This window comes from Antrostomus carolinensis, unplaced genomic scaffold, assembly GCF_000700745.2.
Source record: "Antrostomus carolinensis isolate BGI_N321 unplaced genomic scaffold, ASM70074v2 scaffold11753, whole genome shotgun sequence".
Classification (NCBI taxonomy): domain Eukaryota; kingdom Metazoa; phylum Chordata; class Aves; order Caprimulgiformes; family Caprimulgidae; genus Antrostomus; species Antrostomus carolinensis.
The window spans coordinates 726-12,726 of NW_010305886.1; the positions used below are offsets into that span (position 1 = coordinate 726).

Genomic DNA, 12,001 nt, shown 5'->3' on the forward strand with positions numbered 1-12,001 from the left:
GGGGGATGCTCATGGCAATTTCCACGTGGCCAGTCATGTTCTAGAAGGACCATGAAGGTGTCCTGGGGCTTTATTTCCCTACTCAAGCTGGAGTCTAGGTGGCAAGATTGTGTGCTGGGGCTGGGCTGGTGCTAGGTGATCTAGAGCAACCAAGAGCAACAGCAGCAGCTCATCTTGGTTCATGGTGTCTGCCAAGTTAAACATCTTTCTTCTTCTTTCCTTTCTTCTTCTTTCCTTTCTTCTTCTTTCCTTTCTTCTTCTTCCTTCCTTTCTTCTTCTTCTTTCCTTTCTTCTTCTTCTTTCCTTTCTTCTTCTTCTTTCTTCTTCTTCTTTCCTTTCTTCTTCTTCTTTCCTTTCTTCTTCTTCTTTCCTTTCTTCTTCTTCTTTCCTTTCTTCTTCTTCTTTCCTTTCTTCTTCTTCTTTCCTTTCTTCTTCTTCTTTCCTTTCTTCTTCTTTCTTCTTTTTTTTAATTACTTCTCCTTCACAAGTGAAGTGACCAAACAGTATCTGGGGTGATAGGTACCCAAAGTTGTCCCTGCCCTGTGGCAGAGCAGCTCTGGGTTGGTACGCTCTTAGTCAGCAGAAGGAACCTTCCCCTTTTCTAAATAAAACTTGGTCACATTTTAATCCGCTGTAAATACAGAAACCATTAATTTTACCAGTAGTGGTTCTGCTTGATTTTATGATGTTCTCAAAGCAGCTGCTTGGCCTGTGGTTTTGGGTTGGTTTTTTTTATTTAAATCAGCTTTATCACCGTTTGAAGTCTCATGTGAGAAATACATTTTGGCATCTTCCAGCATAAAAATTAACTTGTAATTGGAAATAGCTTGTAATGGGGTGCTCTGGACACACCTTTAACATGGACTTTCCTTGTACTGACAGAACAGCAACGGGTGATGCTGCTCAGTAGGTCTCCCTCGGGCCCAAAGAAGTATTTCCCTATTCCAGTAGAAAATCTCGAGGAGGAAATACGGATGCGATCAGCAGACGAAGGGAAACTCTTCCGTGAGGAGTTCAATGTAAGTTCTCACACGTGGAGGGGTTGGCTGCATGGTGAAAAGTGGGGGAGAAATCAAAACATCTGCAAATATTCACAATTTTTAATTTTTTTTTAAGTGTTTGGTGCATGATGCTGGTATCTCAGAGCCTCAGCACTTGTTGTGTGAGTGTGATGGTGCTGTTCTGTCACAGGATCCCAGAATGGTGGGGGTTGGAAGGGACCTCTAGAGATTATCTAGTCCAACCCCCTTGCCAAAGCAGGTCCATCTCCAGCAGGTTGCCCAGGATTACATCCAGGAAGGTTTGGAACATCTCCAGAGATGGAGACTCCACACCCTCTCTGGGCAGCCTGTCCCAGGGCTCTGGCACCCTCACAGGAAAGAAGTTTTTCCTCATGTTTAAGTGGAACCTCCTGTGTTCCAGTTTGTACCCATTGCCCCTTGTCCTGTCACTGGGCACCACTGAGAAGAGTCTGGCCCCATCCTCTTGACACCCACCCTTTAGATTTATAGACATTGATCAGATCCCCTCTCAGGCTGCTCTTCTCCAGGCTGAACAGTCCCAGCTCTCTCAGCCTCTCCTCATAAGAAAGATGCTCCAGCCCCTCAGTCATCTCTGTAGCCCTTTGTAACCCTTGATCTGGACAAAATCTGGATCCTTAACTGCCCTGTGGTACAGTGATGCCAAACTGGTCGTGTATAAACCGTTTGACACCTGCTAACATTTGAAGAAGGTCTTTAGTGTTTGCCTGGAAGCTGGAGAAGAGGAAAATTGAGTATGAATCTCCTCAGCATTCATTTTCTTGGTGGTGGTGGAGGGTTTTTTTGGGGAGTCTGAATGTCTCACCTCTCTGGGAAGTACTTAGAGGAGAAGATACAGTGTGACCTTTAATATTGCCCTGGTGAGGTTTGCCTCATTTTTTACTTTTTTGCTAATTTGACCTTTTCCTCTTTGTTAGCATCTCATCGCTTCCCCATTTCCAGCGCCCTGTGCCCTGGCACATACATTTCTATGAAGCAGCTCAACTTTAAGGGTTTTTCTTGAAAACCATTGCCTTGGTCAGAAAGGAGATGTTATTTTCTGCCCATAACCCAAACTTCAGTTGTCTGTGGTCATAACCGGGGTCTGTGGTGAGCTGCTGCAGAGCTGGTTTCTATGGAGAAACCCGGTGTGATGAGTCTACTCTCACTCGTCCACATTCAGGGGCCTTTTCCCTACTTTTATGATCTATTTTCCTTACTTTTATGATATATTTTCCATACATTTATGATCTATTTTCCATACTTTTATGATTTATTTTCCATACTTCTAGGATTTATTTTCCATACTTTTATGATCTATTTTCCATACTTTTATGATTTATTTTCCATACTTTTATGATCTATTTTCCATACTTTTATGATTTATTTTCCATACTTCTGTGATTTATTTTCCATACTTTTATGATATATTTTCCATACTTCTATGATTTATTTTTTCACTTCCCTTCACAGCAGAAGCAAGTAGCACAGAGCAGTAGCTTAAATGTCAGCTATGGAGTTGTCATAGCCGATGCACGCATTGATTAGACAGTCTGTTAAGTTACCTTCTTCATTGGCGGCGTATTTATAGCTGCAATTTGTTTGATGATATATTTAAAACACATAATTTCTTTGCTTTATCTCAGAGAGGGAGCATTGTGGAGATAATTATCGACGTCGACGAAATGAATGTGAAAACTAATTTGCTGAGATGCGCGCTTGTGAATTTTGACTCCCCTGATTAATTCCTTCTGCAGTTAGGGGTGAAAGAAACCATCTATTTTTATTTTTCAAGCTTGCTTTTTTGCTGGGAAGATTTTCTGCACCATGCTGTGACCATGTGTCAGTCCACACACAAGTGCTGAGTCTGAAAACTGGGGTCCGGTCCCCAGAAATGAGCAGTCTGAGCAGTGACGGGGGGTGATGGTACATAAAGTCTGCTTGATGCTTCATGTGTTGGGTTGTTGGTTTTTTTCCCTGCTGTATCTCCTGTGGATATATGAGCTGTTTGCTCAAGCTTGAGAGGGGGAGAAAGGGTGAAGGACAGTTGAAAATCAGAGTGATGGATATTGTAGCATAACCAGGAAAGGTGACAAACAGAAGTCTGTTATTGCAGCGCTGGAAGAAAAGAGGCTGAGAAATCCAGACCCTCCAGCACAGCCATAGACTCACAGACTGGTTTGGGTTGGGAGGGACCTTAAAGCTCATCCAGTTCCAACCCCCCTGCCATCAGCAGGGACACCTTCCACTAGACCAGGTTGCTCAAAGCCTCATCCAACCTGGCCTTCAACACTTCCAGGGAGGAGCAGCCACAGCTTCTCTGGCCAGCTTGGGTCAGTGTCTCATCACCCTCTGGGTGAAAAATTTCCTCTTAATATCCAACCAAAATCTCCCCTCTCTCAGTTTCAAACCACTTCCCCTTGTCCTGTCACTATCTACCCACATAAAAAGTTGCTCTCCATCCTGTTTCTAAGCTCCCTCTGATGCCATGAGCTGGGTGTTTGAAGTTTATGCTGGCTAGCTTACTGCCTCGATTTTCAGATTAATGTCTCAAAACCTTCCTCTAAGAATTTGATTTGGAAATTCTCATTTTGAACGTGGTTAAGATGTCTCTGCAGTTCATTCAGTGAAAAGAAAAAAAGGCAGAAAATGAGCTGCTGCTGGGGTAGGTCGAGTCCCTTGGAAGCTTCAGAGAGATTTTAGGATTCCGGCGCAGCGGGAGCAGATAAGACTGTGGTGGCAGGAGATGACCCAGTGCCACCAGGAGTCATCAGCTCCTCGTGATCCACGGGGTGATGGAGAGGACGTGATGAAGTGCATCCTCGATGAATCACATCCTCCCCGCTGAAGATGGGTGGGAGCAGAGAAGCGGGTTGTGTCCTCGTGTCGGGGTTCAACACCCGCTCTAAGCCGTGCAGCGTGGCATCAGGAGGTTCCTGGGGAGATGTCAGGAGTAAGGAGCAGGGAATGGAGAAGTTATTTTACCAGAGAGATTTATTTTCAATGCATTTTTTACAGGAAGGTGCAGAACTTCTATGACTGTTTATTGGGAATTTGTTGCCTGACTTTTGAAGTTTGAAGAAACCATGTTTGAAGTGCTAATTATTTCTTTTTATGCAAAACATAAATGTTCTGTGTTTTCTAAATTGGAAATGTATTTTAATTAGCAAAACCAGGGGCTTCATTCAAAGCAGGAATTAAGCAGTTTGCTGAAAGCAGCTTTCTTTTTCAACGCTTTTTTTTTAACCTTCTCTCTCCTTTCCTTTACTTAACGTTCACAGGTTTAAGTGATATTAAAAAAAAAAAGCCAATAAACCCACAAATGCACGTTGCTGTTTCCTCTGTGGTGGAGGAGAAGTCCTCCTGCACCCCCTCTTCCATCCTATGTCACCCTGACAACAGGAATTGCTGTTTTTCAGGGGAAATTCCAAGCCCTGCTCTCTGCCAGGCTAGCAGGGATGGTCACTTACCATTTTTTTCCCTTCCCCTGTGTGATCCAAATGGGAGGTGGGAGGTAGAAGAAGGGTGGGAGAAGATGGTTGTGCATTCTCAAACTGCTGGGGTTTTACCTCGGTGGGTTCCAACATGCTGACATTGGGTTTTAGGAGTTTAATACGTGAAACTTGATGAAACTCAGTTCTCATTTATGCTGTTGGTGATCAAGGTCATCCAGTCCATCCCACCTGCAGTGAGCAGGGACATCTGCAACCAGATCAGGTTGCTCAGAGCCCCGTCCAACCTGACCTTGAATGTTTCCAGGGATGGGGCTTCTACCACCTCTCTGGGCAACCTGGGCCAGTGTCTCACCACCCTCAGTGTAAACAATTTCTTCCTTACATCCAGTCTAAATCCCCCCTCTTTTAGTTTAAAACCATCACCCCTTGCCCTGTCACTACAAGCCCTGCTAAAAGGTCTGTTCCCATCTTCCTGTAGCCCCTTCAGGTATTGAAAGGTGCAATAAGTTCTCCCCAGAGTCTTCTCCAGGCTGAACAGCCCCAACTCTCCCAACCTTTCTCCATAGCAGATGTTCTCCAGCCCTCAGATCATTTTATGGCCCTGGTATCTCAGCAGCTTCTGTGTGGAGGTTGAGGAGCTCCACATCAGGCACCTCCTTATCTTCATCCTCACCCTGGTCATCTCTGCTTCTTCCTTTCATTTGCTTGCTCTGTAAGAGCGGGTTTCTGGGTTGTTTTTTTTTTTTTTTAAGCTTGACTAAATTTATCTTCAGTCTCAGATCTTGCTGATTACCAGCAGGATTTGACTCGTGCTCGTACAGCGACTTTTCGTATTAAAATCATTGCGATTTCTTTTTGCTTCCTCCCTTTCTACCAGAGTTGGGCCTTTACCCGTGGATCTCAGCGAGATGTTTGATATTTAACATGAACATTATTAACAATCAGCCTCTATTTCTGTTATTGAACCAACTGTTATTGCTAGAAGGAGGTGTTGGAGCTGGAGGGAGCGGCGCTGGGTCACGACGCTGTGAATCACCGCGGCAGATGGCAGCTTACGGCGGCGGCGCCGAGTTTAACAGTTTTCTAAATAACTTGCCATCTCTGGTGGGGAAAAAATTACTGATTTTTCATTTTTTTTTTTTTTTTTCCCCCAAAATTGCTGAACTCGGGGTTTTTCTGTAGTGAAATCTCTGTCAGGATGTGGTTTCCTGGTGTAGAGTAATTAAATTTATTGTGGAAAAAAAAAAAAAAAATATATATATATATAAAATTAAAAAGTTTAATGCTGTTGGATGTCAGGCAGAATGTCTAAATGCAGATTTGTCCCTAAGCCATGTGCAGGCAGGAGCCAGCTGGTTTTTAACACATTGACTTTTGTGGTGTTTGTTTTTTTTCCAGTCATTGACACCTGGATATGTGCAGGGAACATTTGAAATGGCAAATAAGGAAGAAAACAGGGAGAAAAACAGATATCCCAACATCCTGCCGTGTAAGACGTTACCTTTTCTTTTTAAATTCAACACTTTGCTGTGGCACTGAGCATGCTGGTGATAGTGTTCATTAGCTGAAAATATTAATGTAACATAATTTCACTGTCACAAAAGTTCTTCCTCTGTTTTTCATGCAAAACCTGTTTTGCTGTGGTGTGTCTCCTGTATTGATCATGTCCTGTTAGGTATTTCTGTAGCGGTTATCAGGACAAAAGCCTTCACTCTGACAAGGTTCTACCCAATTACATGATGTCAAATGGATATTTTAGTGTCTCAGGTTAGTTTTAGGCAATCAAATATGTCAAAGTTTGTAGAGTATTGTAGAGCTGCGGTCCCAGTGACCTCCAAGTGTGGAAGCAAAGCAAGATGTTTGTGGATAAAGTTTCTTGATGAGAACTTGGACCAATCCAGGAGATGGGACAAGAAGAGGCAATGGCCTTAAGTTGTGCCAAGGGAGGTTCAGATTGGATGCCAGGAAATATTTTCTTCACTGAAAGGGTTCTCAGGCACTGGAATGGGCTGCCCAGGGCAGTGGTGGAGTCCCCATCCCTGGAGGGATTGAAAAGCCGGGTAGATGAGGTGCTCAGAGATCTGGTTTAGCAGTGGACAGGTACGGTTGGACTCAATGATCTCAAAGGTCTTTTCCAGCCAAACAATTCTATGTTTCTAGGTATGCTTAGCCTGGCCTCCCACTCGTCAGGAAGTAGAATATTTCTGATTGATTCACACACAAACATGCTTGTATTGTGTTTTCTTCCAGATGATCATTCCAGAGTGATTTTGACCCAAATTGATGGAGTCCCACCTTCAGACTACATCAATGCATCCTATATAGATGTAAGTTGACAGTTTTGCACTGTTGGACAAGCTGCAAACTTTGTGAATTAAATAAGTATTTTTCTGCTAGAGTCCCTTGGGATTTCATCTTTTAACGATGATGTTTGTTTCCGTAGGGTTATAAAGAAAAGAATAAATTTATAGCAGCACAAGGTAATCAATTCTCATTTCTCTATTCTGTCCATCTTATGGCTGAACATATTTAATTTTAGAAGTGTTTTAAAAGGTTGTTTTCCGCTGCAGATGGTGAAGTGGGGTTTAGAGGTTACAGTTTAAACGAAATTAAAGTGGGTGTGAGGTAACCCACTGCCTTTAGACACACAGGTACTGCTCTGAGCACAGAGCCTTCCCCCTTCCACCCCTGCTTTGCTTCTCTTTTTTTCTTATGATCTACTTACTGGAGGTTTGAAAAATGATGTCTCCTGATAATACAGTCTAATTGAGAAATGAGCATTTTCACGTGGATTCTTACTCTGTATTTAGTTCCAAAATTGAGGAGTTTTTGTCACGGCATTCCCAGACACAAAGCAATAGCTGCCCCTGCCCTTCAAAAATACTCCTGTCTGGCTCAGCACGATGAGCAGCTCTCAAGACAATGGTTCATTGTGGTCACAGTGGTCACTTGGCATGGGGGAGAACCACAAAGTAGAAATCCTAAATGATGCTCCTGCCATAGCCCACTTAAAAGAGCATTAATAATATTTCAAGAGAGGAGGTATCTGCTAGAAATGGAGATTTGAGTGCAGATGGTTGTGTAAAAGGAAATATTAATTTTTTTAAAGAAATATACGGTGTGTTCAAAACTTGAGTGCTCAGTAATAAACACAGACCTGGGCGTGGGGGCAGGGGGTGTTCACGCTGGTCTCCATCACCCTTCTTCAGCAAAGCTGTATTCTGTCTGCAGGACCGAAGCAAGAAACAGTTAATGATTTCTGGAGGATGATTTGGGAGCAGAAGTCAGCTGTGATCGTCATGTTAACCAACCTGAAAGAAAGAAAAGAGGTAAAGAGCTTTGGGTTTGCTCTGGGAGGGCTCGACAAGAGCGTGCTCCAAAAGCAGCCGTGGCTGCTCAGCGCCTGGCCAGTCACATTTCTGACCACTTCCTTCTCCAGTCCCTGTTAGCACATCTGAGTTTCTGCTCATAAATGTAGTTTTAATTTCCAGAATCTCATGGGAAAAATTCTGATAGCTCATTTTGTCCTGTGTAGCCCATAGCCGAAGGGAAATTCTCATGCCTGTGTGCTGCTCTTCTGGGTGGGTTTGCTTAGAAATGAAGATAAAAACTTTATTCATTTTTCTGAGAGAAAGGTTTCAAAATTCTTTCTGGCATTTGCATGTAACAAAAACCACCACTTTTTTTTTGGGGAGTGTGATGCTGTTCCTTCCTCTTCCCCCCATTCCACGTTTCGCTCCTCCCATTGTGTGAGTCTTTCTACATGTACTGGCCGGGTGCTGAGATGCACAGGACAAGTATGAAATATTTAACTTCATTCCTGAGCAGATTCCAGAAGCTAACTTGAAACATTAAGGAAATGTACCATCAGAAATGGAAAAGATGCTTTTTAATTCTTTTCTTTTCCCCTAGGGAACAGTTAGGTGCACCGGGTATGCTACATCCTTATTTGAAATGTATCTATAAAGTCCTCAAAAACATATCCCTGAGGAAAAAAAAAACCTTGTTCCTTGGTGGTTGTAGGAGTGAGCAGAGGGAGAAGGCAGAAGCCATGTGCTGTCCCAAGAGCTGGGCTTTTCTCATCACCCAAGGACATCTTTGCTGTCAATGGGGAAATATGGGGATGAGCAGCAACGGTTGACCATGGGCAGGAGACTCATGAGATGTGATGAGCCCGTATCGCTGGGTCAGAGTTGGCCTTTGTGCAATTTTTACAATAAAAAAAAGATAATTCAGATAGAGATCACAGAATCCCAGACTGGTTTGGGTTGGAAGGGACCTTATAGCTCATCCAGTCCCAACCCCCCTGCCAGCAGCAGGGACACCTTCCACTAGACCAGGTTGCTCACAGCCTCATCCAAACTGACCGCAAACACTTCCAGGGAGGAGCAGCCACAGCTTCTCTGGCCAACCTGGGACACTGTCTCACCACCCTCACACCAAAGAATTTCTTCCTCACATCTCCTCTCCATCTCCCCTCTGACACTTTCAAGCCATCACCCCTTGTTCTGTCACTCTCTGCCCTTGGCCAAAGTCCCTCCCCAGCTTTCTTGTAGCCCCTTCAGGTACTGGGAGGCCACTAGAAGGTCTCCCCAGAGCCTTCTCTTCTCCAGGCTGAACAGCCCCAACTCTCTCAGCCTGTCCTCACAGCAGAGCTGCTCCAGCCCTTGGCCTCCTCTGGACCTCCTCCTCGTGGCCTCCTCTGGACTCACTGCAGTAGGTTAGCTCACCAGACATTCCTTGTCCACCTCTTCACAAGGGCACGTCTGCTTTATTTTCCTGCAATTACAGTGTTACCTGCTGAAGCTCAAACAGCAAAGGCATCTGCAAGAGCCTGTCCCTAATGTGAGAAGCCAAAACTGTTAAATCTGAATGTTCCTGATGACTCAAACAAGGACTTTGTCACAATCTCACTTTAGATTACACCTAAAGCTTAAAAATAAAGAGTCAAGCCATCAGTTCCCACAGTTAAGCACCCCCCCTAACAAAGCTGGTTAGGTCTGGGTAGGTTAAAAAAACAACTTCAAAGCTATTCTCACCTTCTCTGCATAAATTTAACTGTCAATAGCAGTAGCCAAGTGTTAAAGCTGTCCTGGTCTCAATGAGAAACTCTGTGTCCTCATCTGCCCACCTGTGTGCGCTATTTGCACATAACTGTGTTGTTTTAATTATAAGTGACCAATGATGAAAGCAGCCTCAGTGGTATAAAACTGACTTTATGTCTGGACAGGAAAAATGTTATCAGTATTGGCCTGACCAAGGGTGCTGGACGTACGGAAACATCCGCGTGTCGGTGGAGGATTGTATCGTTCTGGTGGACTACACCATCCGCAAGTTCTGCGTCCAGTCGGTGAGTGACAACAGTGCTCTCGCTGGGGCTTTGTCTGAATGTTTAAAGCAAAGTGTTACTATGTTAAATATTTGCTTAAAAGGAATTCAGGAAATTAATTAAACATATTTGCACTATCGAGAAATAACTCCCTGAAAGGAGGGTGGAGAGAGGTGGGGATGGGTCTGTTCAACCAAGGACCAAGGGACAGGACAAGAGGAAATGGGCTCCAGTTGTGGCCAGGGCAGTTGAGATGGGATGTGAGGAAGAATTTCTTTGCTGAAAGGGTTCTGAGGCATTGGAAGGGGTTGCCCAGGGCAGTGGTGGAGTCCCCATCCCTGGAGGGATTGAAGAGTCGTGTAGACACAGTGCTGAGGGACATGGGTTAGTCGGGGACTTGTCAGTGTTGGGCTCATGGTTGGACTGGATGATCTTAAAGAGCTTTTCCAATCCAGGCAATGCTGGGGTTCTGACTCCTAGGCAGGTGAGCAAGCTCTGCAGGTCAGCACATGCCACCTGTGCTACAGTTTAATGGATTGCAAGAGGTTCTGCTTGATTTTCTTCTTGTCCTTAGCCAAGTGCCACAGAAAGTGATTCCTTGTGACTGTCAGGGATGGAGCACAGGAGCAGTGACTTGACCTTTTTTGGGACAAATTGTACAGATAAATGAAGGAGTGGATTTGGATATGTTTGGGTTACAGAGTGATTTCTGTTGTATCCATGGTCTCCGACACAGTTGAAGCTTTAGGTCACACGAGATGTAGTGGGAGATGACTTTGCTCTTCCCCACAGCCTGTAGCCTCGTACGGGAGCAAATTATTGGAGGTCCTCACCTTTTAAAGGGAGGGCTGCTGTGTTTGTGTGCAGTAACCTGACTCAGATTGAAGACCAAAGACAATATGGGCTGGTGAGAGGTGGTAAACCACACGTAGCTGTGTAGAACTATGTGGAGAGCTCAGAACCCCTCAAAATATGGGTGGATTCATTCAGCTTTAGTTACAGATTGAGAACTGGGAAGTAGCCTCTGCTGATTCAGCCTGCAGATCGCTTTGGTATGACTTGTGATTGCTGATAAGTCATCACTGATAAAAATGCTCAGAGAAACTGTGCTCAGAAGAGTGGGAAAGGAGTAACAGTACGGAGAGGTACCCACTGTGGGTAAGCTGAAGGGCTGGAAGGTTTCTGAACCTGGACCTGGCTGCCCTTCACTTGATCTCTGCTGAGTATGTGTTAGGGGGGGTTGGTTATCCATTGATGGAGACCAGGTAACCTTCAAAAAGCACGTGGCTTCCTCCAGTTTGAAAGAAATGACCCTGGCTGACTGAAAGCTTGTGAGACAGGCTGTGGTTCTCTGACCTTGAGGACAGGTTGTGTTTAGTGAATGCAGGTGAAACAACGCTGAGCTCTGCTGTCATTGCTTCTGGAGTATCTTTTCTGCTTGAAGAGCAGGTCAGATCATCAAGCTGTTGGTAGCTGGCCATCAGAGGTGCAACCCTTCTTTCATTTTCCACATGTGATAATGGCAAAAGCTGATATTTGGCCTCTCAGATCCTGAATGTTCAGACTGAATTTTGTGAGTTTCATCTGAGGCTGCTCAAAGAAGTGTCGGGTGGATTTTATAAGTGAAAAAGGACTTAAATTTCAATCCATTATGAACATCAATTTTGAGTCTTACTCATTGCAATCCTATCCTGGGATTATTCCAGTTTTCACTACAAAGACGCATTTTAATAATTTAATATAATAATTTTACTCAATGTTTGTATTTCAGGTACACTGTAAACTTCTAATCCTTGAGTCAGGCTCTAAAAGTCACAGGAATTAAAGTCATAAATAACCAGAACAGTTTTGTTTATAAATCTTTGCATGAAAAATGAAATGTCAAACTCCAAGTCTATGTGTTCCCTGCAGCTTCACGATGGTTGTAAAGCTCCGAGGCTCGTTACTCAGCTTCACTTTACCAGCTGGCCTGATTTCGGGGTGCCTTTCACACCCATTGGGATGCTGAAATTCCTGAAAAAAGTCAAAACATTGCATCCTGCCCATGCTGGACCCATTGTGGTTCACTGTAGGTATGTATGTGCTCTTCAAGTCATTCCCTGAGCTTGGCCTGGAGTTCCGTGTATAATATCAAGGATAAAATGTTCTGTAAATAGGCTGTGAAGTTTCTGTGTCTATTTATGTATATAAATATATAT

At 44.1% G+C, this 12,001-nt stretch overlaps 1 protein-coding gene across 1 annotated transcript; it reads left to right on the forward strand.

Annotated features, from left to right (window-relative positions):
- Positions 1-882: 882 nt before the first annotated feature.
- Positions 883-11,875, forward strand: LOC104522587 (receptor-type tyrosine-protein phosphatase epsilon; the record flags this gene model as incomplete). The annotated part of the gene is made up of 7 exons (XM_029084256.1): positions 883-1,019; positions 5,873-5,963; positions 6,725-6,801; positions 6,918-6,954; positions 7,706-7,803; positions 9,705-9,824; positions 11,697-11,875. Coding segments are annotated over 7 exons (739 nt in total), but the record flags the coding sequence as incomplete, so codon positions are not given.
- Between the last annotated feature and the right edge of the window lie 126 nt (positions 11,876-12,001).